The sequence below is a fragment of the Echiichthys vipera genome, assembly GCF_963691815.1.
Source record: "Echiichthys vipera genome assembly, chromosome: 17".
Classification (NCBI taxonomy): Eukaryota; Metazoa; Chordata; class Actinopteri; order Perciformes; family Trachinidae; genus Echiichthys; species Echiichthys vipera.
This window is the reverse complement of record NC_139842.1, coordinates 11661608-11686618: the sequence shown is the minus strand read 5'-3', so window position 1 is coordinate 11686618 and position 25011 is coordinate 11661608. Positions and strand designations below refer to the sequence as shown.

General features: G+C 41.4%; 1 protein-coding gene across 4 annotated transcripts; it reads left to right on the top strand.

Moving 5' to 3' along the window:
- The first annotated feature begins 1434 nt into the window (after positions 1 to 1434).
- Positions 1435 to 24700, top strand: arhgap17b (Rho GTPase activating protein 17b). Of its 4 annotated transcripts, none has more exons than XM_083931436.1 (21): positions 1435 to 1803; positions 6070 to 6109; positions 12930 to 13034; positions 13585 to 13661; positions 13839 to 13950; positions 14232 to 14308; positions 14516 to 14618; positions 15328 to 15396; positions 15534 to 15615; positions 16341 to 16468; positions 17037 to 17148; positions 17230 to 17311; positions 17470 to 17550; positions 18258 to 18371; positions 18475 to 18566; positions 19211 to 19349; positions 20194 to 20487; positions 21098 to 21219; positions 21304 to 21717; positions 22735 to 22786; positions 23340 to 23480. In XM_083931436.1, the coding sequence occupies exons 1-20, from the start codon at positions 1751 to 1753 to the stop codon at positions 22740 to 22742; spliced, it is 2304 nt and encodes a 767-aa protein (XP_083787562.1). In that variant the 5' UTR covers positions 1435 to 1750; the 3' UTR covers positions 22743 to 22786; positions 23340 to 23480. The 4 variants fall into 4 exon arrangements, with proteins under 4 accessions (XP_083787562.1, XP_083787563.1, XP_083787561.1 ...); XM_083931437.1 differs by having other exon boundaries at positions 22735 to 22780; positions 23340 to 23470; XM_083931435.1 differs by lacking the exon at positions 22735 to 22786 and having other exon boundaries at positions 23340 to 24700.
- Positions 24701 to 25011: the final 311 nt, after the last annotated feature.

Below are 25011 nucleotides of genomic sequence, written 5' to 3'. Positions count from 1 at the left end.
ATTATAAGCATGGATCTCACAAACTCTATACCAAGATCCACAGAGGGAACTCAGTTTTACTGAACTTCAGGAAGAATGATTTGAGCTCCTTAAGAAAAATCCCGTTCATCTACATTGTATTAAGGTGGCTGAACAAACACAACATCTCAGAGGTGCATATGATAAAATTTGTGTTCAGATACCATTAAGGAGACATGACAAAACTATGGTGTGTGTGTGTGTGTGTGTGTGTGTATGTGTGTGTGTGTGTGTGTGTGTGTGTGTGTGTGTGTGTGTGTGTGTGTGTGTGTGTGTGTGTGTGTGTGTGTGTGTGTGTCTGTGTGTGTGTGTGTGTGTGTGTCTGTGTGTGTGTGTTATTCTGATTATACAATTCATGACTATAGGGTGCCTGTCATGACAGAGTATCAGCCACACGGTGGCAGCAGATCTCTCCGGGACGGCAGAGTGCTGATCCAGTGTTTAATGTTTGAACTAAACTGATCTCCAGTCAGCCTGGAGAAAACATTATCTGGACGTGTTTAGTAGTGATGAAAAGTAAGTCCATTTACTAAAGTATTGTACTACAATTTTGAGGTACTTGTACTTTACTTGAGAAATTTCATTTTAATCTGCTTTATACTGCTATTCCACTACATTTCAGAGGAAATGTTTAACGTTTTACTCCACTACATTTGTTTGGTAACTTTAGTTACTTTACAGATTCAGATTATAAATACATAATATTATCAACAAATGGAATACCATATATTGTCATAGATTAAGCTACACAGCAGTATTTAAAGTAGATCAAATTAGCCCTACATTGAATCTACAATAATCACCACAATAATCTATCCATGATTATAATCTGATCATATTTAATTCTGAAGCAGGCCATTCGGCATAATGAGTACTTTGACTTTTTGTACTTAAAGGACATTTTGATGCTAATAATTTTGTACTTTTACTAAAGTAAGATGTTGAATCCAGGACTTTTACTTGTAACAGAGTATTTCTACAGTGTGCTATTACTACTTTTACTTAAGTAAAGCTCTGAGTACTACTTCCACCACTGGTGTTTAGCCATCTCTGAGGCGACCAAGACTGACTTTGGACCTGCAACTAAAAGGCTTTGGGTCTGGTTTTTTTAATGTATTATTTATTCATTTTTGTAAAATGTAGTCGGTGTAATTTATTTAAATTGTATATAGTTTTAAATTAAATGTGTCATCTTACTCCAATTTACCCAGTTAGTTCAGCAATCAGCAATTTCCATTAAATAATCAGCATATTTTAACTATAATATGATTGTTGTATTGTCTACTAAAGAAAACTTTGACTTTGTCATGGCCATGACAGACCAATAGCTGAGTCAAAGCTTTTTTTTTCTTCTTGCAAGGGTATCACATGTCACCACTGGGCCGAGCAGCACATATGCTACAGTAGGGAAGTAAAGGCACTTCCTCCTTCATACCACACTGGTTGCACTCAAACCAGTTAAATAGAAAGTCGGATAATCGTGGCAATGGGGATCCAGCAGCTTGTCAGAAGCCGTTTGTACTGATCTGCGTGTCTTTCTCCGGGTAATGTCACCGAGTTGAATCAGTTAAAAAAACATCCAGTTAAAGTGGTCGGAGCGCAGCCGCAGCCCTTTCTGCCGCAATGGCTGCGACGTAGCGCAACTTTTTGGATCCACAGTGGATGAACGACAGCGCGCCGAGTCCCAGCTAACTTTAACACACTCACAGGAGACGCGGAGGAGGAAGAAAACATGAAGAAACAGTTCAATCGCATGAGGCAACTCGCCAACCAGACTGTTGGAAGGTGAGCTGTCGTTTTAAACACTTGATGCCACACAGGTTTATTCTGGCAGGCCAACACTGTCGTTGCTGCTCTTGATTTGTCAACATTCAGTGTTGTTGTTCTTCTATTGTTTGTCCATATTCATTTCTAGTCTTCTTCCATTGCCATCAGTGTTGTCGGAAGGGCTGGGCTACGTTTTGCGTAATACATAGTACCTGGGTCTAATTTAAGTTTGGGGATCCGTTTGCTGTGAGAAAGAAACTAAGCCTGCCCACATGCACGTTTTTTTTTTTTTTTTTTTACAAGTTTTGAAGGTAAATGGGTTTCCATATGTCGTTTGATTAAGTATTAAGCTCCAATGCTCTTCTTCTGTCTAATGTGTGTGTGGACTGTGGTAGTCATAAGTCACTCATTTTGTTTTGATTAATCTATGATATACAAGAAGAAAGTAGAAACATGTCGACCATAAGTTGTGAGCCCAAGATACCATCCTCAAATAACTTGTTTTGTCACCAGCACCGAAAACACAAAGATATCCATTTAAATGATATAAACTGAGAAAAGGCAACACATTCTCTCAATTTGGATGCTAGAACTAAAATATTTGCCATCTTCGCTTGATGGAAGGACTAAAACAATGAATTGATTATCAAAATATTTGGCAATTAGTTTTCTGTCAGTTGACAAGTTGTTTGCTTTCCAAAATATTATGTTTCTCTGTATGTCTTTTGTTTGCTTGAAGGCAGAAATGCTGCTTAGCCCTGTGGGCCCTCATCAGCTCTGGGCCCCGTAATGTCCCCAGCTTTCACTTCAGTATAAGATCATATTTTAGAGTTACTGTTATTCCTGCAGTTGTAAGCAAGGGTGGTCACACAAACACATACTTCCTGATATGTGGTGATGCTGGCAGTTAGTTTACACACACACACACACACACACACACACACACACACACACACACACACACACACACACACACACACACACACACACACACACACACACACACACACACACACAATATCTATACCATCTCCTTCTCTCCTTTCATCTCCGTCCCCACAGGGGTTTCCAGCCCTGTTCCCTATCAGCAGCCACCGCTGAGACCATGTCTCCAGTTATTACTGCATTAATGGTGTCTGCAGATGATGTCCTCGTAATGTCTCCTCAAAATGACTTTTCCGACCGATCGCCTGTAGCCACTGGCTTTGGATTCCTCGCATACAATCCTCCATATGTTGTGAACGAGTAGTAAAACTCAACTGAGCAGAATGATACTTACTTACTTAGAGGCCGAAGAGTTTGCGATCACACACACACACACACACACACACACACACACACACACACACACACACACACACACACACACACACACACACACACACACACACACACACACACACACACACACACACACACACACACACACACACACACACACACACACACACACTGTGGATTACTGCTGGATACTGTGAAATCCTTTGGTGCCATTTGTAGCACTGCATGAAAAAAGCAAAGTGGGAGTTATGATGTTATATGAAAAGAATGGCTGAGATTAGCAGCATTGTGTTTCATTAAAAGGTGGGTAAAGTAACCACCGAGGTTAAAGCAGTGTGTTTAAATGTGTCTCCTTATTTAAAAAAGGAAAAAAAACGGCCAATCACAACTTCCCAGATGTTTTCAAGCATGTTGTTCTGTCTGACCAAAAGTCAAGAAATGGAAAATCCTCACACTTTTCTGTCGATTACATTATCAATTCATCGATTAATCGTTGCAGCTCTAAATCAGTTTGATGACATGCACTAAAAGAAAAAGTAAAGTCACATCATCGTAGTTGGGCCCATCATTTTATTTTTGAGATTGATTATTTTGCCTATACCTGGTTTAGAGCGGTCTATGCTCCACAACATCCCCTCCACCGCTCAGGAAACTGTTCATCTTCCATCTGTTACTGTGAACTTTACATAGACTTTACATGAACTGGTTGCCACAGTAGCACTAGGATGACTTTTTTATTTTAAATCTATTTCACAAACCTGTGAATTTGTGCCCCCCCCATGACGGTTTGCGATGATGTGGTTCTCTGTTTGGCACAGGAAGGGACGGGCGCAGAGGTTTTTTGTGTGGAGTAAGCATTTCCATGGCTGTTGACAGGGACGCAGCGGATGGCTGGGGATGTCACACAGCCACAGAGGGGTGTTTTTAAGAGAAAGAGGAAGCCAGTTTGATTTACATGTAGTTGTTGCAGTGTTGTTTACGCTTGCATGCATCTTTTTAGTATTTCTATTTTGTGTTTGATGGGAGTTTCTCACCGGCTTAGTAATCAAAAGTTCATTTACATAACGCATGGTTACTGTTTCTACTCTTTCTGTCACTCTGTGTTGTTTTTCTCCAAGCTTTCTCTCAGGGTCTGCCTGGAGTCTATTCTTAGAACAATAGCTGCTGGCCAGAGCCAAGCCGCACTCCAGTCAAATCGATGCTGATTCAATATTGATAGGAATCTAAAGATTGCTCATGTAGTGAGCCAGTAAAGCTTAATGTGTAATGTGATCATGTGCATCAGTGTGTAGGTATTCTGACTGCAGATCGTATATCATGCCATCCCATATACTGTATGAAGTACATCTGAACAAGCAGTGACTTTCATCTTAATATATGCTTATTTGCTGCCTGTATTGGTCCTTAATGAAAGTCATGTACCAGTTTCCTCTAAATCTCTCTCTCTCTATGTATATATATATATACACACAAGATTATGAAACGTTTAATTCGACATTTGATAACAACTTGGGCTGCAACTACGGATTATTTTCATTATTGATTATTCTATCGATTGTCATATTTAATCTTTTGTTCCAAAGAATGTCAGCAAAGAGTGAAAAGTGCCCATCAAAACATCCCAGGACAAAACATGATGTCTTTAAAATGGAAAAACCCAAAGATATTCTATTTACCGTCATAGATTGTCAAAACTTATAATGTGTGCCAAACAGCAAATCACTGATCTGTCTGTAGAGTCATAAAAAAAATTTCTACTCATGATACAATCTCAAGACAGCAGAATGCAGCCAAAGGTGTTTCCCAACAACAGTGAGGATATTTCAGGCATAAGTGAGGTCAGCCTGAATCTGGGCGTAACTCACATCAGTACGAGGTAATAGCTCTTGGGTGGGAGAGGGTTAATTGATCCCTGTGAGATTTACATCTGTAGTGTTTGTCTGCTCTGGTATAGAAAAGAAAAGAGGTCATTAGGGGTGTGTGTGTGTGTGTGTGTGTGTGTGTGTGTGTGTGTGTGTGTGTGTGTGTGTGTGTGTGTGTGTGTGTGTGTGTGTGTGTGTGTGTGTGTGTGTGTGTGTGTGTGTGTGTGTGTGTGTGTGTGTGTGTGTGTGTGTGTGTGTGTGTGTGTGTGTGTGTGTGTGTGTGTGTGTGTGTGTGTGTGTGTGTGTGTGTGTGTGTGTGTGTGTGTGTGTGTGTGTGTGTGTGTGTGTGTGTGTGTGTGTGTGTGTGTGTGTCTCAACATTTCTAAGACATTTTGGAGTGACGTCACACTCCCGTTTTCTGCAGACTCTGCTACAACGTGCGGTGTGTTCACTGTGTTTCAGACATCAACAAGCCACTTTTGCAACTCCCACCCTCACCCTCACCCTCACACACATCCCCCTGTTGCCATAACAAACAAGGTGCAGATGACACAAGAGGAAGTGTGTGTTGGAACAGGGTAGAGGAATCCGACAGGTCCATCATGGAAAACAACCACAGGCATGAGCGATGATTGGCTTGTGCATGTGTGAGGAGTACATGTACCCAGTATTTCACATATTTCACATTGTTAGGAGGTTTCTCATGTGACAACATTTGGTTGTGGATTTAAGCATATTATGCGCTTTTTAACTCTGCTGCAGGCACTAACTGCAGACAGGTTGGGATGGAAAGACTCTTCTGCTTTAATTTGATGATCTCATTTGCATCAGATTGCTCTGGAACAGCGAGTTAGGTCTTGTTTAGTTGAAATATAACTTGTGATCCATAAAAAACAGAGTACAGAGTGAGACATGTTCAAATTCTCCATATTCTTTAAGGGATTTAATTATAATTCACTGCCATAGCACTGTTGTGTCCTCTAACTCCTATCCTCGGATTCCATTGTATTATCTGTGCGTGTGCGTGTGTGTGAGTGAGATCTCTGTATGTGGAAAAGTGTTTTTCTACGTCTGTGTTTATATTTCTCTATTTGTTGTCAGTGTTTGACCTCTGGTTCCATATGTGTGTTTACTTCAACAGGGCTGAGAAAACTGAGGTGCTGAGTGATGACCTCCTACAGGTGAATATGACATTATTGTTCACTGTTCATACCGTAGACTGTATATAAAGATGGACGACGCGGCTCCACTTCCTCTCACTATAGAAAAGTGAAGCCAGAATATCCCAGATACGGCGCCGCCATGTTGTAATTTCGCAAGAAGTGTCTGCGCAATAGCGATCGGGCAGTAGAGTCACGTCATTGCAGTACCGTCCGTACACCCGCCCGACCAATCGTGAGTCCTTCACAGCAGTTAATCAAGACCTTTTACCCCCATCAAATAACTAATTCAAACCAAATGTATCAGAAAAACATCAAGTCGTCCATCTTTATATACAGTGGTTCATGTACATCAACTGTCAGGTGGCTTCAGAGACAAACTGTGTCTCGTGCCAGAGTGCTGACAGTATTCTGGGATACTAACTCGAGTGTAAAGATACCTCAAAGCACAATATTTCACACTATCAAAACAGGATAATAGGTTTATGAATTGGTGAGTAACTAATGAATCTCAGTAAAAATGTTTTCACTTTTTTCATTTCAAAATTTCTGAGAACATTCCCATTTAGTTTTGTAGATTAATTAACAGAATATTAATCAGCAACTAGATTTGATCATTTGTTTTGTTGCATTTGCTGTTTCTAGCTTTTCAACTATACATATGTGAGGCTTTTCTTTGAAATGTTTAACAGAAAACTTAAAGTATTTGGGTTTTGGACTGTAAAATTGAACAAAACATACAATTTGAATACATCATCTCAGGCTGTCGGAAATTAATAATTTTCTGATGTATCAAAAGTGAACAAAATAATTGAACACTAAAAAGCAAATTAATCAATACTGAAAATAAACCCACATTTGTAGGTACAGATATCATTGTTTGTTTACAGGTTAATGTAACTTTGATTCAGTATTATGTCCCTTCACCATCTATCCCACTTAACTACTGTATCTCAGTGGTACAACTGAAACTAAAACTCTAAGATTTAATTTTCTGTAAGCTCAAAATGGGGAAGTTATTAAAGGACCTACAAGTTCTACTCACAGCTCTGTTAAAGCCATCATGCGTGAGAAGCTTGTTGATGCCAAGTCTCTCTGCAGCCTTGGAGTACAACTGCTGGCATTAAAACATTACTGGAGTCTTTCATTCAGTAACGCCTCACCAGCTCAGGGGTTTGGCACTGTGGGAGCAGTGCTTCATGGTTTTCCACTCAAGGCGAACCCTGGCAATGTTATGTTATCTTGAAATCATACTGGATGTATGCTGTGTGCTGTCTGTGTGTTGGGGGATGGGGAGTACTATGGCTAGTGAAACTGTGAGATCACTACTAAGACATACAAGAGAGGCTGAAAAAGACAGAGCATGTTTAAAGGAAAGGAAAAGAACAGAGCTTTTGTGGTAGGAAAGGTGAAGTCTAAAACCTCTTATTCAATCATGGAAGTTTTATGACATGCGTCAGTGAACTATGAACCCCATGCGGTTTGCACACATAGTAACACCCCACAGACACTTGGTGGTGAGCAAACTGATTATTTCTTTATTGAATAAGCAGAAATACATGTAGTTGTTTTACTGTAAGCAAGACAAACAGTTGAGGTTTTGCTTTTTTTGCTTTAAATGTGGTAATAGTTCCATCTTGTCGTATATTTACAATTTTGTCCCTAAAGCATAGTGCACTAACCGACCCAACCCTTCCAGAGAATGCGTTCTCTCGTCTTTGGTCCTCGTTCTGAACGACAGGAGCTTTGTGCTGCGTTAGACATTCCTTTAGTTGCAGCTCTGTGAGGAATGTGATTGTCAAGCGGTCAGCATAGTGGAAGTGGCTTGGATGTCTTTTAGCACAACAGCTTGAGCTCCAAGTCAGAATCTGTAACCGGATTATGATCATGTCAATAAAATGTGTAGCTCACAGTTTACTGATGTGTAGCAGCGAATCAGTATCGGTATTTAAATTCAATCACACTAGGTGGGAAAGTTCCCCTCTTTCCAAACATGAGCAGAGAAAGAATCGTTTTTCCTTTCCCTCTCCCCAACATGCTCCCACACCCCCTTCTCTGAACCGTCCAACTTGAAATTCGACACTATTTCCATGGTGTCGTAGTAGTCTTTTCTTTTCCATTTTTTCCATAGTCCTTTGCATTGGCTAAGGCATTTGTCTTGTTTGGACACGTCGTGCTTCAGTGGGAGAGTTGAGGAGGCTCTCGTACACTACAGAGAGCCAGGCTGGAAGTGGTCCTGTAGCTCAGTATTTGATTAGGTTATACACAATGGGCTGTTGTTGTGGTGCTTAGCTTAGCTTAGCACAAAGACCGGAAATGGTCTCCGAAGGTGGTCTCCCATTGCCAGACTACAGTATATTCCCGCGCTGCAGTATGATCTGACTGCATGAGTTAACATTCTGATGCAGGGGGACAAAATGTGGGTTGTTTGTATTTGTTTAAGCTAATCTCAAGCGTCTGGGGCAGTGCTAAGCCCCAAATGCAGCGCGAAACAGATGACATCCATTTCAGATGCGTTCTCACTTGCCGGAAGTACTCCGTTTGGTTAAAGCGAGTGGTGGTACCTGGGTAGAGCATGAGCAGGCAGGATTGCACAGCGGCCACATATCCGGTTCATAATTTAGTGATTAAGAAATGTGTCTGGTGGTGTTACTTCCTTGTCCCAGCCAAGAAATCGTTCGGACTCACTAATATTATGACTTTACATTTATAAACTTTGATTTTTGTACTGATGAAGCCAATGAGATACAGTGTGCTAATTAGTGAGCTTTAGAGGTGCTCGTCGGCAGATCTTGTCACCTTCAGATGGATCCAGGCTAGCTGTTTCCCCCTGTTTTCCGTCTTTATTCTAAGCCAAGATAATTGGCTGCTCACTATAGCTTCATATTTACGGTATAAACATGAGAAAGGTATCAATCTTTTCATCTTACTCTAGACTAGAAAGAGAAAAGGCCTATTTCCCAAACTGTCAAACTATTCCCTCTAAGCAACCAGCTATTCAGAGTATCCGGTTTCTGCTCTGTCATCAGCTAACCAGACAGTTAGCCATCCTGCCAACAAGGTCAGCCAGCCAATCAGTTCACCAGCTATCCAGTCTGCCAAAGCAGCTCTGAGCCAGGAAAACAAAACTGTATCCACCCTTTCAGTTCCTCTATGACTCGCCAAACGTTCCACATTTTTTTGCTGTGGCAGGTCAGAGGTCATCGGCTTGCTCTGTTCACTGTTTTCATTGCTTTCTGGGGAAAAAAATCTGGCAGTAACTGTCCTGTAAACCTTTGGACAGCTCTTTAACTGGAGATGCAGGCAGAAGGGATTGTGTGCACTTGTCTGCGCTTATGATCAGGGAGTTGCTGAGTTTTCCTGCTTATTCTCTCTCTCTCTCTCTCTCTCTCTCTCATCTCATCTCTCTCTCTCTCTCTCTCTCTTCTCTCTCTCTCTCTCTCCTCTCTCTCTCTCTCTCTCTCTCGTCTCTCTCTCTCTCTCTCTCTCTCTTCTCTCTCTCTCTCTCTCTCTCTCTCTCTCTCCTCTCTCTCTCTCTCTCTCTCTCTCTCTCTCTCTCTCTCTCTCGCTTCAAACATGAGGCTGGCTAATTGAATCAATGCCAATACTTCATAACACCGAAGGTAAAACTAAGCAGAGAAGTAACCTAGGATCGTTAAACTTTGAGACGTTTCAAATGGTGCAAAACAGACTTAATATCAAAGACATTGTATTTTGTACTTTCGGTGCGTGTCTTGAGGGTATTTTGGTGTGCACTCATGGAAAAACTCGGCATAGACAATGCGATCACCCATTGTATCCAGTCTGCGGCCACCCCAAAGTCACTAAGGCCTCTTTCTTTCCTTCTTGGCACTGAATGTTGGAGGTCTGGATCCAATCGAGCCGTCACCACCAGATAGAGCTAGACTTCTATGCATTAATCAGAGCTGGGGATCAGCTGAATGGTGAGTGAATCAATTGGATCCAGGCAAGGAAGCCAAATCCAGCTGTGGTCTGGCATGGAGCGACAGCTGCAGGAAAGAGGGAGGAGAGAGTAAAAGGAGAGGGAGGAGGAAAAGTGTTTGAGAGAGCCTGACACGCCGTTAAGAGAACAGCGAGGATAAAAGTAAAGGAACAAGAGTGAGGGCGAGATGGTGATTAGACAGCAAATGAGGGACCCTCAGATGTAGTGACAACTGAATGTTTACACTGAAACAGGAAGAGGAAGTAGATATACATATATACTTAAATGACATTTTGAAAATGGCAACAAGTTTGCATTGAGTTAATTGGCTTTAAAGACCATACTACTGTTTTGCATGTTTTAGCAGATCAACTCTAATGTTTGTATACTTAACATTATTGCTGATTACTGCATTTCCTGAAACAAACTATAGGTGATTAGACCATTTAAACCATTCAGCCACTGGGCTCAGTTCATTTCAATAACGTATGGAAATTAACCAGCAGAAACTCGGACCTTTTAGACTTGTCAGAGTTACGTTTTTGTCACATGTCACATATCATAAAGCTGCGAGCAGAGACTGAAAACTTTCACATGTGGTGCATTCAAGGACATTATGACATCTGAGATCACAGAGCTGGATGCAAAAGGACAACCTTTCAAATGCAAGAAGTTTTTCTCTTCACAACTTCAGTGTTTTTTTGTATTTTGGACACTCTTTGTTTTTCAGCAGTAATATCTCTTTTTATATTAGACCATTACAGGTCAATTAACAGGACAGTTGTATTGGATTTATATAACATTTTGACATTTGTTTTTCTGTTCAAAACAAATTCTCCTATTCTCAAAAGGTTTTACAGAAAATGTATTATGGAGAACTTTATAACGCTTTTAGCTGTTTAGCTTTCAAAAATGAAATTAAATAATTTATTAATAAATAGTAACTGTGAAGGATTAACTACCTCACCAATGTTTAAGTAGGAATGCACTCATCTGCTGGATCCAAATCTCTATAAACAGAATCTGTAGGCAACAGGACAAGATTTGGGTAGCGGAAGCGTTCTGGTTTCTGTTTATATTCCCGAGAAGTACCGTATTTGTCGGATTAAACATCGCTCCGGAGTTTAAGTCTCACCAGCCGAAAATGCATAATAAAGAAGGAAAAAATCATATATAAGTCGCACTCGAGTATAAGTCATTTTTGGGGGAAATTTATTTGATAAAATCCAACACCAAGAATAGACATTTCATCTTGAAAGGCAATTTAAAATAAAAATAGAACAACAGGCTGAATAAGTGTACGTTATATGACGCATAAACAATGAACTGAGAACTTGCCTGGTATGTTAACGTGACATATTAAGGTAAGAGTCATTCAAATAACTATAACATATAGAACACGCTATACGTTTACCAAACAATCTGTCACTCCTAATCACTAAATCCACTGAACTCTTCTTCCTCGGTGTCACTTCTGAACAACTCCGCCAACTCCAAAGGTAGACAATGCGCTGCTTAGCTCAAGCATTAGCAGGTAGCATCTTTTTTTTACAATGCACTTCTGCCATGACCCACCCCCGCCGAATTTTGATTGGTTGATGTGTGTGTGTGACGATTGCTGATGTACGCCTAGTCTCTTACGTGACTGAGATAAATAATAGCCTCGGCTATTATTTGATATTTTACGGTAATGTGTTAATAATTTCACACATAAGTCGCTCCAGAGTATAAGTCGCACCCCCGGCCAAACTATGAAAAAAACTGCAACTTATAATCCGAAAAATACGGTATTTACCAATCACGTTTGAGCAGACTTTGATTGCATGCAGGTAAACAGTCCATGTGGAGAGCAAAAGAGGCGGAACATATTTGCCGTCGATTATTGGCTGACGACGATATACTGTAACTATCATTTATCTGCATTCATCCGCAGATATCTTTTTATAGAGACACTATTACTCAACTCCAACTCCATTCTCGTGTCTCAAGTTGCTAATCGGACCGCAAACAATGGCCACTGCTCGAACGAGAAGGTCGTGGCCTGGATATCTGCTGGCTGCTTGAAAGCTTGAAATATTAGCCATTTCCCCCGAAGGACTAAGTTGGGTATCGGCTTAATGTAACCAATTCACGGTGAATACAGTTAAATTACATTGTAAAAGTGTTTCTGCTATAAGTTCCATTCATTTGGTCACAGCGAACCCTTGTTCACAGTATCATTTTTTCCAATGCGTTCTTGCAGTGAGGTAGCTGTTAAACATGGTTTAGATGTGGGGAAGCAAATGTACTGGTGGAGTACTCTATATTAGCAGGAAATTAACTTAAGCCACTGGTTGTGTAAAAGTAGAAAAATCAAGCTGTATGCTCTGGAAAATGAGCTGTGGTAAGGTAAAGCACACATTCGTATGTAAGGGGTTAAACACATGCAAAACCACCATACTATACTTCACTGCTCATGACGTATAACCAGTAGATCAGGCCACCTCAGACCTGCAGCCGCAATGATTAATCTGTTCTTCCTGATGATATCTCTGCATGGAGTCCTCATATGTCGAGACAAAAAAGCTTTCCCTTTTTCCAGTTATACCACAATTCATCAGTGTGCGTTACTTATCTGCCACGATTCCTTCCATTCAGCTGTCAGTGCTGCTGGTTGTAACAGAATAGAGCTAGACAAACATAATCGACATCATCCATCATTTTTCAATAACAAGAACGTTTAAAAGAAAGTTTAGAGATGGATGTGTGCTGGTGCTGCAGCTTCTTGTGATTTGATATGAAGCCCTCACCTGGGTTGTTTCTGTTGAAAAACATGTGTGTGTAGGTATGTATCCCCTACTCACAGTAGGCCTGCTTGTTCTGATTTTGGACAATTCTGTGTCTTATGTTCCCACATAGATCGAGAGGCGGCTGGAGTTGGTGCGTTTTGTGTCGCACAACACGCACAAGAGGCTGGTGTCCTGTCTGCAGGGTCAACTGGGCACAGACACAGAGAAGAGACATGTAAGAAACACATAGTTTCTCTTTCCTGCTCTTTCATTCAGCAGCTGCACTTTGTAGACACTCACAACTTTGAACAAGTCTTTCATAACTTCATCTTTTTATCTCTTTCTTTTATCAGCAACAAGCTACATAGTCAGGACGCTGTTAAGAGTCACTCTGTAGCACATACAGACATTTTCGAAGGCTGAATCACTTTGACACCATTGTCAGTATTAGCAAGGACCTGCTATCTTGTGCTATGAACGCATGAACACATAGCATCTCCTCTTATGTAACACATCGATATGAGAGACACTCAGGAGAAAACTATTCAGCGCTGGCCTCCCGCCAGCTTCACTATCCACTAAATAACAGACCTACCTCAGCCACACTCAATCCAAACTGACAAAACTCTGAGGGTGCTTTGTGTTTATTTTTTATAACTTTTTTTTTCTGGGATAAATATATAAGTACATTTCCCAATATCATATGATAGTTATGGCTGAAAAATAAAGATAATTTGCAGTAATTACAGAGGTGCTGATCATTGTATTTGCTGGTCTGTTTGCAGAAAAAGCTTCCCCTGACAACACTGTCCCAGGCCATGCAGGAGGGAGGCAGTCAGCTGGGAGACGAGAGCCTGATTGGGTGAGATGGCTGTCTGTATAAAAAATAAATTCCATCGATCCTAATTAAACAAAATACAACATTAAAGGTGATTATTTGAGTGGAATGCATGTGATGGGTCTCACAAGGCTCCACTGTGTTTTCTTTTACATACACATTCGTGTGTATGTGTGTGTGTGTGTGTATGTGTGTGAGCAGCAAGATGATGGATGTTTGTGGCGAGGCTGAAAGCAGGTTAGCGACTGAACTGATGCAGCATGAAGTCCAGATTGAAAGAGACATCCTGGATCCTCTCAACCAGCTGGCTGAGGTAGAAACACTGCAGCTCTCTGCATCCTGTGGTGATCACTGATGACCTGCGTGTATCTGTATTTAAGTTGTAAATGTGAAGCCTATACAGGATGTGTACACACTTTTTTCAATCTCCTGATTCTGCCAAATTCAACACAGCCTTTGGCATCTTTTTTTGTCCCATTACCATTTTTGCATGATTAATATTGACAAAATGTTCTCATGGGAAAGGTGGTATCCACAGTGACAAATGTGTGTGCACTAATACTGTAATCTTGATCCTCACTGTCGCTGTCACAGATGGAGATTCCCAATATACTAAAACAGAGAAAACAACTCGCCAAGCTGGTTCTGGACTATGACTCAGCCAAGACGAGGTACACTGGCTTATAGTTTGAACTGAGTCCTGCTATTTCCAAATATTAACTTTTGATTGTCTACTTTTTTTTTGCATGTTAATGATTTAGAAAATTAGTGTGACTTGTTTTTTTTGCATTTTGGAATGTGAATATGAACAAAAGTTTCACATCCAATATGCTCATGCTTACTGTAGATGTGTGTCTAAATAATGTCTTGGCCTGCAGGTGGTACCAGGCAACAAAGTCCAACAACCAGGCCATGGCGGCTAAGGCCGATTCTCTCAAAGACGAAATGGACGAGGCTCTCAACAAAGTAGAAATATGCAAGGTAGACCTACTTTTAAAGGTCTCATATTCTAAAAAAGAAAAGTGATGGTTCCATGTCTTCTTTAAAAAAAACTGTAAAGCAGGTTGAGGTGCTATATCAAAACAGTCAATCCACAGAGAAATGCACACACCCCATATTCAGAAACTGTGCCTTTTAAACAAAGTGATGTGATGCCACGGCTATACCATATATACCGTATACTGTAGGCAAAAAGTGCTGCTAGAGTGCTGTTACAGTCATTCTGGATGGGGCGCTTAAAGAGACCGGTGCTAAAACGGAGCGTTTCAGAGTGAATACTGAAAGTGAGCATAATATGTCCCCTTTAAACCTCTCTTGCAATGCAGTTTTTTTTAATTTGCTACTTAAAATACGATTTACAAGGCAGTATAATGCCTTACCAAACGCTGTGTTTTTGGTATGCTGTATATACAGTGTACTAATAACTGAACATTCCAGTCAAGGCCTCCTAACCTCTCTCTCTCATCAGGTAAGGATCATATCTTATGAGCTGGCTGAACAAGGGAAGCCTTGTAACAGGAACAAACACACTGTGCACGTTATTAGGATCACATATTAAAGGTCATTGGTTTGTCCTCTGGGGTTCATCTGCGTCTTAATGAAAAGTTTCTGTGCAAAGTAAAGCAGAATGTTAAAGGTTTCCATAACAGGGGCCATGTATGGAAATATATATATTTTTTTCATCCTACAGGACCAGCTCTCTGCAGACTTGTACAACTTTGCTTCCAAAGAGGGAGATTATGCACGCTATTATGTCATGGTAGGTGCAACTCAGTTTAAATTACCTAGAACTAAAATGGAAATATGATGCAAATACTGTCCATTCAATGCCTGCTTCACTCTATACCAAAGGTTTTGTATATCTAACCTGTGATTATGTTTGTGTTTGTATACCAGTTATTAGAGGCCCAGGCAGACTACCACAGGAGGTCTCTGGCAGCGCTGGAGGCAGCTATACCAACTATCCAAATACAGCAAGGTAAACAGCAAGACATAAAACATTCATTAAATCTGCAAACAATATAAAACGTTGCTAATATAGTAGTTAATAGTTATTGTTAATAGATTGTGCAACACATAAGCTTCTCTGTACTCTGCTGCTGTGAAATGTCGACTGGCTTGTCACGGCTTGTTGGGTTTTCACCTGTCCTGGTTGACAGTGCAAATAAAGTAAATCAAAAAATGAGCCAGCTCAACAGAAGCAAAACATTTCCCTTTATGTTTTTATCGCCCCAAAGCCCAATTACAGTTGTATCGCAAGTCAGTAATTGCACACAAGTTTTAGTTCCTTGGAGAGCTCAAACGTCCGAGGCTCATCTAACGGCACATCTTGCTTTTTCTCTGGTCCTATTAAATAAATGACTAACAGCTCAGAGGTGGGCATACATTGATGGTAATGAAGAGGAGAGAAGTCAGTACATTTTCACAGAAAACTAATTTACGACAAAAACATTTCCTTACATCTGTTTCTCTCCCAACTTGTGTTTCCATAGTAACAGGTTACGTTACAGCTTACGTTACAGCTTCGTGCAGTATGCCAATGAAAACTTCTTTAATTGGGGGTAAAAGAAACTGGATTTCCCTGGCTACATTTTTCGTGGAAAAAAAGACGATTTAGGGAAAGTATCGAAAAGTGATCCAGTGGGTTGTAAGGAGAGATCATTACACCTAGCATATTGTAAAGCTACTGACATTCTCTCCTAGACTCCTGGATGGAGAAGCCAGCTTTTGGCACGGCTCTGGAGGAGCACCTGAAGAGGAGTAACCGTGAGATTGCTCTGCCCTTAGAGGCCTGCGTCATGATGCTGCTGGAGACTGGCATGAAGGAGGAGGTATGGATAGAGGGGGGAGAAAAAGAGAATTTGGAAAACTAGGGCACAGTTGAGGGCTAATTAAGCAGAGTTTGGACATAGATTTGTACCCTTAAAACTTCACTCTATCGGAGCTGGAAGGAGATGTGGGTCATGAGGACTGCTCTCTAGAAATGATGGCAACGTACAGTCTGGAAACATCTGTGGCCAACTTGTGGTCAGCTAGCTTAGAGACTGAGGGAATAGGCAGAGTGAGTGAGTGAGTGTGTGTGTGGGGATCTGTTATGCATTAGCATGTTCACTATTGTACTCTTAAAATGTAACCATATCACTAGACTCCCCAAGGAGGATAATTTTATTAACAGAAACACACCTCCTGCTCTACGTCTGTCTACTACTCATCCTGAAACAGCCACATCTCTATCGGTAGTCCCATTATTGCCGGTCATTAAGTGGATGGTACACTTGCTTTATTTCTCCTTTCCTGATACCAGACCAGACTCACTTCTTTATTTTAAGGATTGAAACCAGACACCTGTGCCTGTCAAAAAAGCATTTATCAGTCATGTTCTCAACATTTTCCTGGCAGGGTCTCTTCAGAATAGCCGCTGGAGCTTCAAAACTGAAGAAGCTAAAAGCAGCGCTGGACTGCTCCACCTCGCAGCTCGAGGAGTTCTACTCCGATCCCCACGCCGTCGCCGGTACAACCTGTTAAAAAATCTTCAAAAAGTGAAACCATCTGGTTCTGATCATTTTCTAATAGCTTTACTCTCCATTCACAGGAGCCCTGAAGTCCTACCTCAGGGAACTTCCTGAACCTCTAATGACTTTTGGCCTGTATGACGAGTGGACACAGGCCTCCAAGTAAGAAGACACACAGATATTGCTCTTTTTAATATCCTGTTAAACAAACTCATGCTTTGCTAATAAGCATTAAACACACACCCGAAGCAGTGTGTGATCACGGGTTGCGTTAGATATTCTGGCACTTATGTAACATGCAAATATTTTGTGTGTTTCAGCGTGTCTGACCCTGACAAGAGGCTTCAGGCCTTGTGGGTGACATGTGACCATTTGCCAAAGACTCACAAAGCAAACCTCAGGTAAGATCCAGTATTATTGTATTCTGTTCAGATGATGTGTTGTTTCCACAGTGGAGTACATCAACAGAGCTGAAAGTATGGGGTTAATTTCTGTTCCACTTTTTTACTTTCAAAAGTAGTAATTTCTGATGCCTTGATAGACGTCTCAGTGGAGCACTCACTTCTGCTTAGAACAATGCTTCCTGAGATAAATCTGAAGGGTTGATTGAAAAGTGGGAATTCATTGTGCTTTTTGATTATAAAACAGGTTGAGGTGCTATATAAATACTTTGACACTATCAAAGCGCTCAATCTACAGAGAAATAAACAGGGCCTGTATTCACAAACTGTGAATTTTAAACGAGCCGTCAGCTCTTCTGTACGGTTGTGATGTCAGAGCTTTACCATACATAGGAAGAAAGTGCCGCTACAATGCCGAGATTGCAGATGCTAAAGACCTGGAAATGCTGACCAATCAGAGCAGACTGGGCAGCAGAGCGTTTCAGACAGAGGGTGAATACAGGTATATTCAGACAGACAGTATGAGAAAAGGCCAAAATCCCCAAATGATTGAAGAAAAAATGACTTGTTGGGTTGCTCACAACATGTATTGACACCAAGCTGTGCTTTGGGGAACCGCTGGCTCTGGATATAACTTGGCTAAATAGCTTGTAATGGAAAAACCGTTACAGCAGCTTAGAGGTTTTTGATATGAGTCTCTGTTTCAGGTATCTCGTGAAGTTCTTAGCGAAACTGGCTCAGGACAGTGAGGTTAATAAGATGACTCCCAGCAACATCGCCATCGTCCTTGGGCCTAACCTTCTCTGGGCAAAGGCTGAAGGGTAAGGGCGGTGTACTCGCACCTCACATTTATTTCCGAGTATAAAGTAGAGCTGACTTGGATGAAGCTTTCTACTGTCCTTGTCTGTCTGTGGTTGTGTTCAGGACACTGGCAGAGATAGCAGCAGCTACATCTGTCCATGTGGTCGCCATCATTGAGCCCATTATCCAGCATGCTGATTGGTTCTTCCCTGAAGGTAAAACATCTCTTTTTTTTCGCATTCACAATAGCACGTCTTCTCACTGTCTTACCTAAAAGAGGTTAAATAGAGAAGAACAGAAAATAACACACAACACAAAAAAGGGATTTTGGGAGAAATGTAAACATCGGCGACTATTCGAATGTTGTTTGATGGTGCACTAATTCTTCCCAAACTAAGACTTTGTGGTGTTTCACATGAATATCTTGAATGCAGCACAAGCAGAGTTTATTAGCAGGAAATGTTTCAACCGCCTTATTTTTTTTCAAGGTTCTGAAAGTTCTTTGCAAACTTGTCTGTGCCACTTTAAGTAAGAAATGTGTTGTCTTGACAACAAAAATCTTCTCTTACTTTGTATGTATTGCTCTCTCAGGCATGTGCAATTAACAAGCTCATGCTGGTCCTCTAGTGGTTGTCAGAGGGAATTTGGGGAAATGTTGTAAATCACTAAATACATTTTAAGTAGCCGAGACAGGTTGAGAGAAACCCAAACAATTAAATTACGAAATTCATTACAACTAAAAGTGTACAGACATGCTAGCTGCTCTGCGATGCTAAATGATTACAACCATTAGAAGACTGTCTGTACCATCATTGTTCTTCATCTCTTCTAATGCTCTTACCACCATCTTCCTCCCCAGAGGTGGACTTCAACGTGTCGGGCATGTTCGCCATGCCCACCCACCCAGCCACCCCAGACCCAGAACCAGGCCTGGAAAGGAAACGCCCCGGCAGCCTGGTGGGGCAGGATGGGGACAGTCACACTCCCCGTAAAGACAGGTACCTGCCTCGCCCCAACCTCAGCCTCAGCCTGCCTCTCACCCTCCCGTCTCGTCCCAAGACACTGAGCAGGCAGGAGTCGCGGGGCCCGGTCGTATCGGCTCTCTATGTAGTGGCAAACGAGTCCATCACAGTCACAGAAACACCCACTGAAGATCTGCCCTGTCCAGACTTCAAGGCCGTGCCGCAGTCCAATGTAGCTCCCATAAATCCAGTTACTGATAAGTAAAAGAAGGGAATGATGATTTTTTTTTTTTGTGATTTTTGCACAACATTTCTGTTATGTTGTTGGTGATTTCCGCACAAGCTAATCAGTTATGTTTTTCTCAATATTGGTACTGAACATGATGAAAAAGCAGTTCTTTCAGACAAAAAAAAACCCATTTTTGAACATTTTTCAGTCTCATTGGGATACCATTTTGTCTAGAGCTATAATTGTCCTGTTACTCTTGTGTACTTTTGTGTTATCTCCTTTGTTTCCCAATTAAAGCTTAGGTCACACTATAGGTTTTATGTTTTGTGTGGGCTTCCTCTGTTGCATTGTGTTTGTATTGTTGGGCATCTGTCTCTTCTGTCCCTGCAGAGATGTCGCAGTACAAAGTTCTATTTAAAAAGGTCACTGTCATGTGGTTTAATGTCCTTTTTTCGGGTTCTTCTTTCTGAACTGGTTTCATTGAACTCAGGAAGCATCTCTCTGTCTCCCGCACCATCTCTCTCCGTCTGCCTTGGCTCTCGCTGTTTTTTCTGTCTCTCCCGGTCTCTCTCGGCCTCTTGCTCTTTCATTCTGTCTGATGGCGACGTTGTTTGCCCTCCTGAACCTTCTCCCCTCTCCCCCCCTCCCTAGCACTGTTAACAAACAGCCGGAGCCCACTCCACGTAGAGCCAGCGCTGTAAATAGAAAGCAGCCACAGCTAACCTCACCCACCTTCCAACCCCCACTGCCCCCTCTGGAAGCAGGGGGTCCTGTCCAGCCTGAGCTCCATTCCCAGCTTCCGTCCCCAGCTACAGAGGCTGAGCAGCCTGGCCTGAGTGGTGCTAGTAGTGGTGGTGGTGTTGGTGGTGGTGGTCTGGGTGGTGGGGTCCAGGTAGCCACAGTGCAACCTCAGGTTGTAACCCAGCTCAGCACAGAGGAGAGCAGGTAAGGAGGAGCGAGCTGAGGTAGCAACAATACTCCGCCTGCTCGCAGCCAATCTGCCAATCCGGAGCTTACCCGTCCTTTGTTTGTCATGTGTTTGATTGGTTTTCGAGTTTCCAGTTCTCATGTTGGAAGTCCTGAAATAGTAAATAATAATAACTGTCTATTACATCTGCTTTTAAATTTGACTTATTTTTTAACAAATTAAGAATGTAATGCAACAATGAATCCTGTGATACTTGGATTGCAGGCAACCTTTTTCCTCCATCCTGCTTGTTGTGATGATTGACCCAGTCTATTTTTAAAGATCTACTCCCCCTGCCTGCATGTTTTGTTGTCTTTGTGGCAATGTCTGATTTAGCATGTAACACAATACTGCACATTTGAACAAAGTGATTTTCTGTTTTTGCATCCTTTTTCTATCCTTCTATCCTATTGTTTTGTGAGTTATTCCACATGTGATAACCATCATCTATGAAAATTGTCTTTTGAATGGAAACATGCAGTTTGTTTTAAATGTTGCATGCTTGAGTTCTTGCAGCACTTCCTTCTTAAAATCTGTTAAAGGATGGATTTTGATGGATTAACTTTTGGATTCATTGTATTCCCACAGCCCGGCCCGCGAGCTCATGTCCACCCCTCCTCCCCAGAGGAATGGTTCAGTCCATCTTACAGCAGGAACCCCCCACTCTCAGGGTGGATCCAGGGGGCCGAGTCCACACATGGTTCGCAGAGGTGAGAAGATATACATTTCTATTTACATTTTTTGATACCATCAATACTGTTAAAATCATGTCATAATTATGTTTTCCTCCGAAGGCACCAAGAAGCAGGCCCCAGCCCCGCCCAAACAGTACAGCCCCTTTGCCTCCCTGTCCAGCAACACCCAGACACCCAGCTCCCCTCATCACCCACCCATAACCCCCCGACGCCACCCCAGCAAAGACAGCCCAATCCACGCCCCGAGCCACCCGCCCCCGCAGCCTCCTCAAGCCAACCAGGCCCAGGTGGAGTCGGAGCCTTCTCCCCCCAGAACTCCCACCCCCCCTGACACTCCGCCTCATGATGGGCCACACTCCAACCCGCTGTCTTTCTACCACTCCGGATCTCTCCCTCGGCCCTCTAGGCCGGCTCCCAGGCCACGGCCCAGACCCAGCATGCCGCCACCCCCACAACCTGCAGCGAATGACAACGATAACGGCTTCTTGGGCTCCGCCTCCAAGATCATAACAGGTAAACAGTCTCATGTTTCTCACAAATCCTGTTTTTCAGTATTTCTATACCAATAAATTATACCATATAATCATGATATTTAAGTAGTATCAGCCACAGAAAACTGTTCTTAAGAATCAGGTGTGTGTGTGTGTGTGTGTGTGTGTGTGTGTGTGTGTGTGTGTGTGTGTGTGTGTGTGTGTGTGTGTGTGTGTGTGTGTGTGTGTGTGTGTGTGTGTGTGTGTGTGTGTGTGTGTGTGTGTGTGTGTGTGTGTGTGTGTGTGTGTGTGTGTGTGTGTGTGTGTGTGTGTGTGTGTGTGTGTGTGTGTGTGTGTGTGTGTGTGTGTGTGTGTGTGTGTGTGTGTGTGTGTGTGTGTGTGTGTGTGTGTGTGGTCAGTTATGGAAGAACTTTTCAGATTTGTCTACTCAATTAAAAGTAGTATGTCATGTATTCAAAATGCCACTTGAGTCAGCAAAATGCAACTTTAGGTATCAAAAGTACTCTGAAAGTGTTGTATTTATGGATATAGTAACTAAAGACAACATATAAACACGTAGATTAATGTACTGAAATAAGAAATGCAATACTTCTTTATAAAGTAACATTAAATGGAAACGCTCAAGTACAAGTGCCTCAATATCATACTTAAGCATGAGTACTTCAGTACATGTACTTGGTTACATACCAACATCAAAGTCAGCCAAAGAATGGAGGTGTTTACTGTTTTTGCATTGAGAGACACTTGCAGCATTTGAATAAAATAACGGTATAATATATAATTCCAGCTGTATGGAACCACAGTGCATTAAACAGGAATACATCTTTAGTGACGTTAAACATCGTCAAACATGAGTTCTTCTTCTGCGTAGGCGTTGCAAACGACTGAATTAACTTAATAGTATATTTAGTATTGAGCGATTTCAGCTTCCTCTCTATTTAGCTTTCTGGCTTTCGGTTTTCACAGCCTCATCGTGCCTCACACTCTAAATGTAACTGTGGTGATCTGATGCATGACAGGAAATGTGTAAATATTACAGATGTCTGAGCTGCTGATCTGCCTGTAAGATGAGCTTTGCAAGGCAGGTAATGGTAAGGATCTGATTGGCTGATGTGTTGCTTCGGTGTCCGCTGCATGTGCGTGTTGCTGTGCACATACTGTATACATACTGTATGTTTATTAGTATGCATTTATCCTGCACATTAAACCAACTGCTTTCCAACAAAACTAACACTCTTGTGCAACCCCGCTCCATCCCCGATGCTGAGGTTGGTCTTTTGCCTGCTAACAGTTTTATGTGATAACTAACACACCCCTAAACACACTAAACAGGCTTTAAACTGACTGTGCCGTTTTTCTCTATGTGCATCTTGAACAGAGTTATGTAAAAAATAAGTTGCATTTAACAATTAACACACCAAGGATCCTCTCCACCTCCTAAAACGTCAACTGGTACTTTAATTGCAATACTGACTTAATAGAAAGATTCATCCTTGGTGTCTTACTGAGTGTGCAAAGGTGGTGCTGCGCTCCCCAGTTTGAATCCATGTGTGTGTGTTGCTATTATAAGTTTGGTTCATTGCTTGAGCTCAAGTCCAAGATGTGTCTAAACTGATAAATTTGCCGACCAACTGTCCTGTACAGACGGAACCCTGTTCCTAAAGGGGATTGGACGAGCCCTCGTCCCTGAGGTGATTGGGGACCAACAAGGGGAGAGCTCTGCTGGTCAAGAGCCCGCCGCCATCGCAGCCCCGCAACTAGACCCTCAGATCCAGACAGAGTTCACCGCTCTGTGAAGAAAACAGGAGTGGATCCCCCTTCACTCAGCTTTGAATGTTAAGAATAAAATTTCAGACAGGTAACTCAAACGCATTGGTTCACTCCAGCTCTTCAAGCTCCACTCACATGATGCCAGACAGCTTTCCGGGGGGGAAAAAAGGCTGCCATTTTCTTCTGTTTTTTCAGAGACTCAAACCAAAAACCTCAAAAACTGTCCAGCTATTAGACTTCATATTAAATTCTTTGTTCTATAAACTGCTGGGTATTTTAAGATTGGACTGGAGAGCCTTGTTAGCCTCAAGGCTAATGGGACTTAAATAAATGCATATAGATTTATAGTCTAAAAAACACAGCGGCTGAACTCAAAGGCTGCTAAGCTTTCACTTGTCTCCTTTTTGTTTTTAAATCTGACTATTGATACTACAAGTCCAATGCTATGAATGATTTTGGAGATCTGTGAATCTGGTTTTAGCACCACATAGGCCTGACAACTAATATTTTTTTTATCCAGCAGAGTGTTTGGAGATATTTGAGTTTTAGCCTACCACTGAAGATCTATTTATCATTTTCCAATTTGTCAGTTTCAAATGGCTAAATGCAACATTCAGCTTAGAAGGGCTTTTTGATAATTGTCCGACTCTTCAGCACCACTGAAGTACAGCACAGTACTAAACATGCAAGTATAAAAGACCAAAGGAAATTAAATTAAAAAATTAGAGCTGCTCTGCTTCTATTATGGTTGTTAATGACCAAATATTTTGTGCAATATAAAAATGCAGTTGTCTTCCAGTGGTGTCCTCTCCACAGCACACATGCTGTCATTTTTGGTAGTTTTTCTTCTCGTAACCAGGAAGGTAGTTTTATTTTGTTTTCCATCTGAATTTCATTTGATTATCCTGATTTAGCTCAAATTGGCTTTAAAGCTCAACGATTAGCTTTTATTATTATTAAAAGGGATTTTTCTAACAGATTGATTGTGATAAATGTATTTTAAATACATGGCTTGTAACAATCCCTCCCACTCAAGCTCAAAGCTATGACCAAATACAGCCAAATTCTTCTTTGTGTATAATTTTTACTATGGCTGACAATCTTTACCTTGTTGGGGTGTTTTTTTTAGCTCTTTGATTATTTTTTATTTCTTCTCAGCATTTTTATGTTGGCTTTTCTGCACATAATGCATCATACAATGCATCAATACTTTCGATAATTAAAGGTTGTTCAACTTTTAACAGTGTTGTCAGCTTTTTCTCGTGAGTTGTCATTTTGTCAAAATGTAATTGTTTATATATATTAAAAAAAATCCTCAAGCATGGTGGACACAAAATGTGAAAAAGTGTTTGCCTCCATCAGTCATCATAGTTGGTTTAGGTATATATTTCAGCTGTAACTAATTTACAAAAAGACAGTGGAGCTTTTATCAAAATATCCAACATAAGCATTCTTTCAGGCATCAATGTTGTAAAATGTACTACAAAATAAAAGCATTATTTCACATTTTGTTAAGTAAAACATGGCAAGTGACCAAGTGTTTTGA

Excerpts from the sequence above, each read along its gene's own strand:
- arhgap17b (XM_083931435.1), top strand. The coding sequence starts at position 1,751 with ATGAAGAAACAGTTCAATCGCATGAGGCAACTCGCCAACCAGACTGTT. Across the intron at positions 14,309-14,515 it reads TATGACTCAGCCAAGACGAG|GTGGTACCAGGCAACAAAGT; the intron begins GTACACTGGCTT and ends CTTGGCCTGCAG. Across the intron at positions 17,551-18,257 it reads ACTCACAAAGCAAACCTCAG|GTATCTCGTGAAGTTCTTAG; the intron begins GTAAGATCCAGT and ends TCTCTGTTTCAG.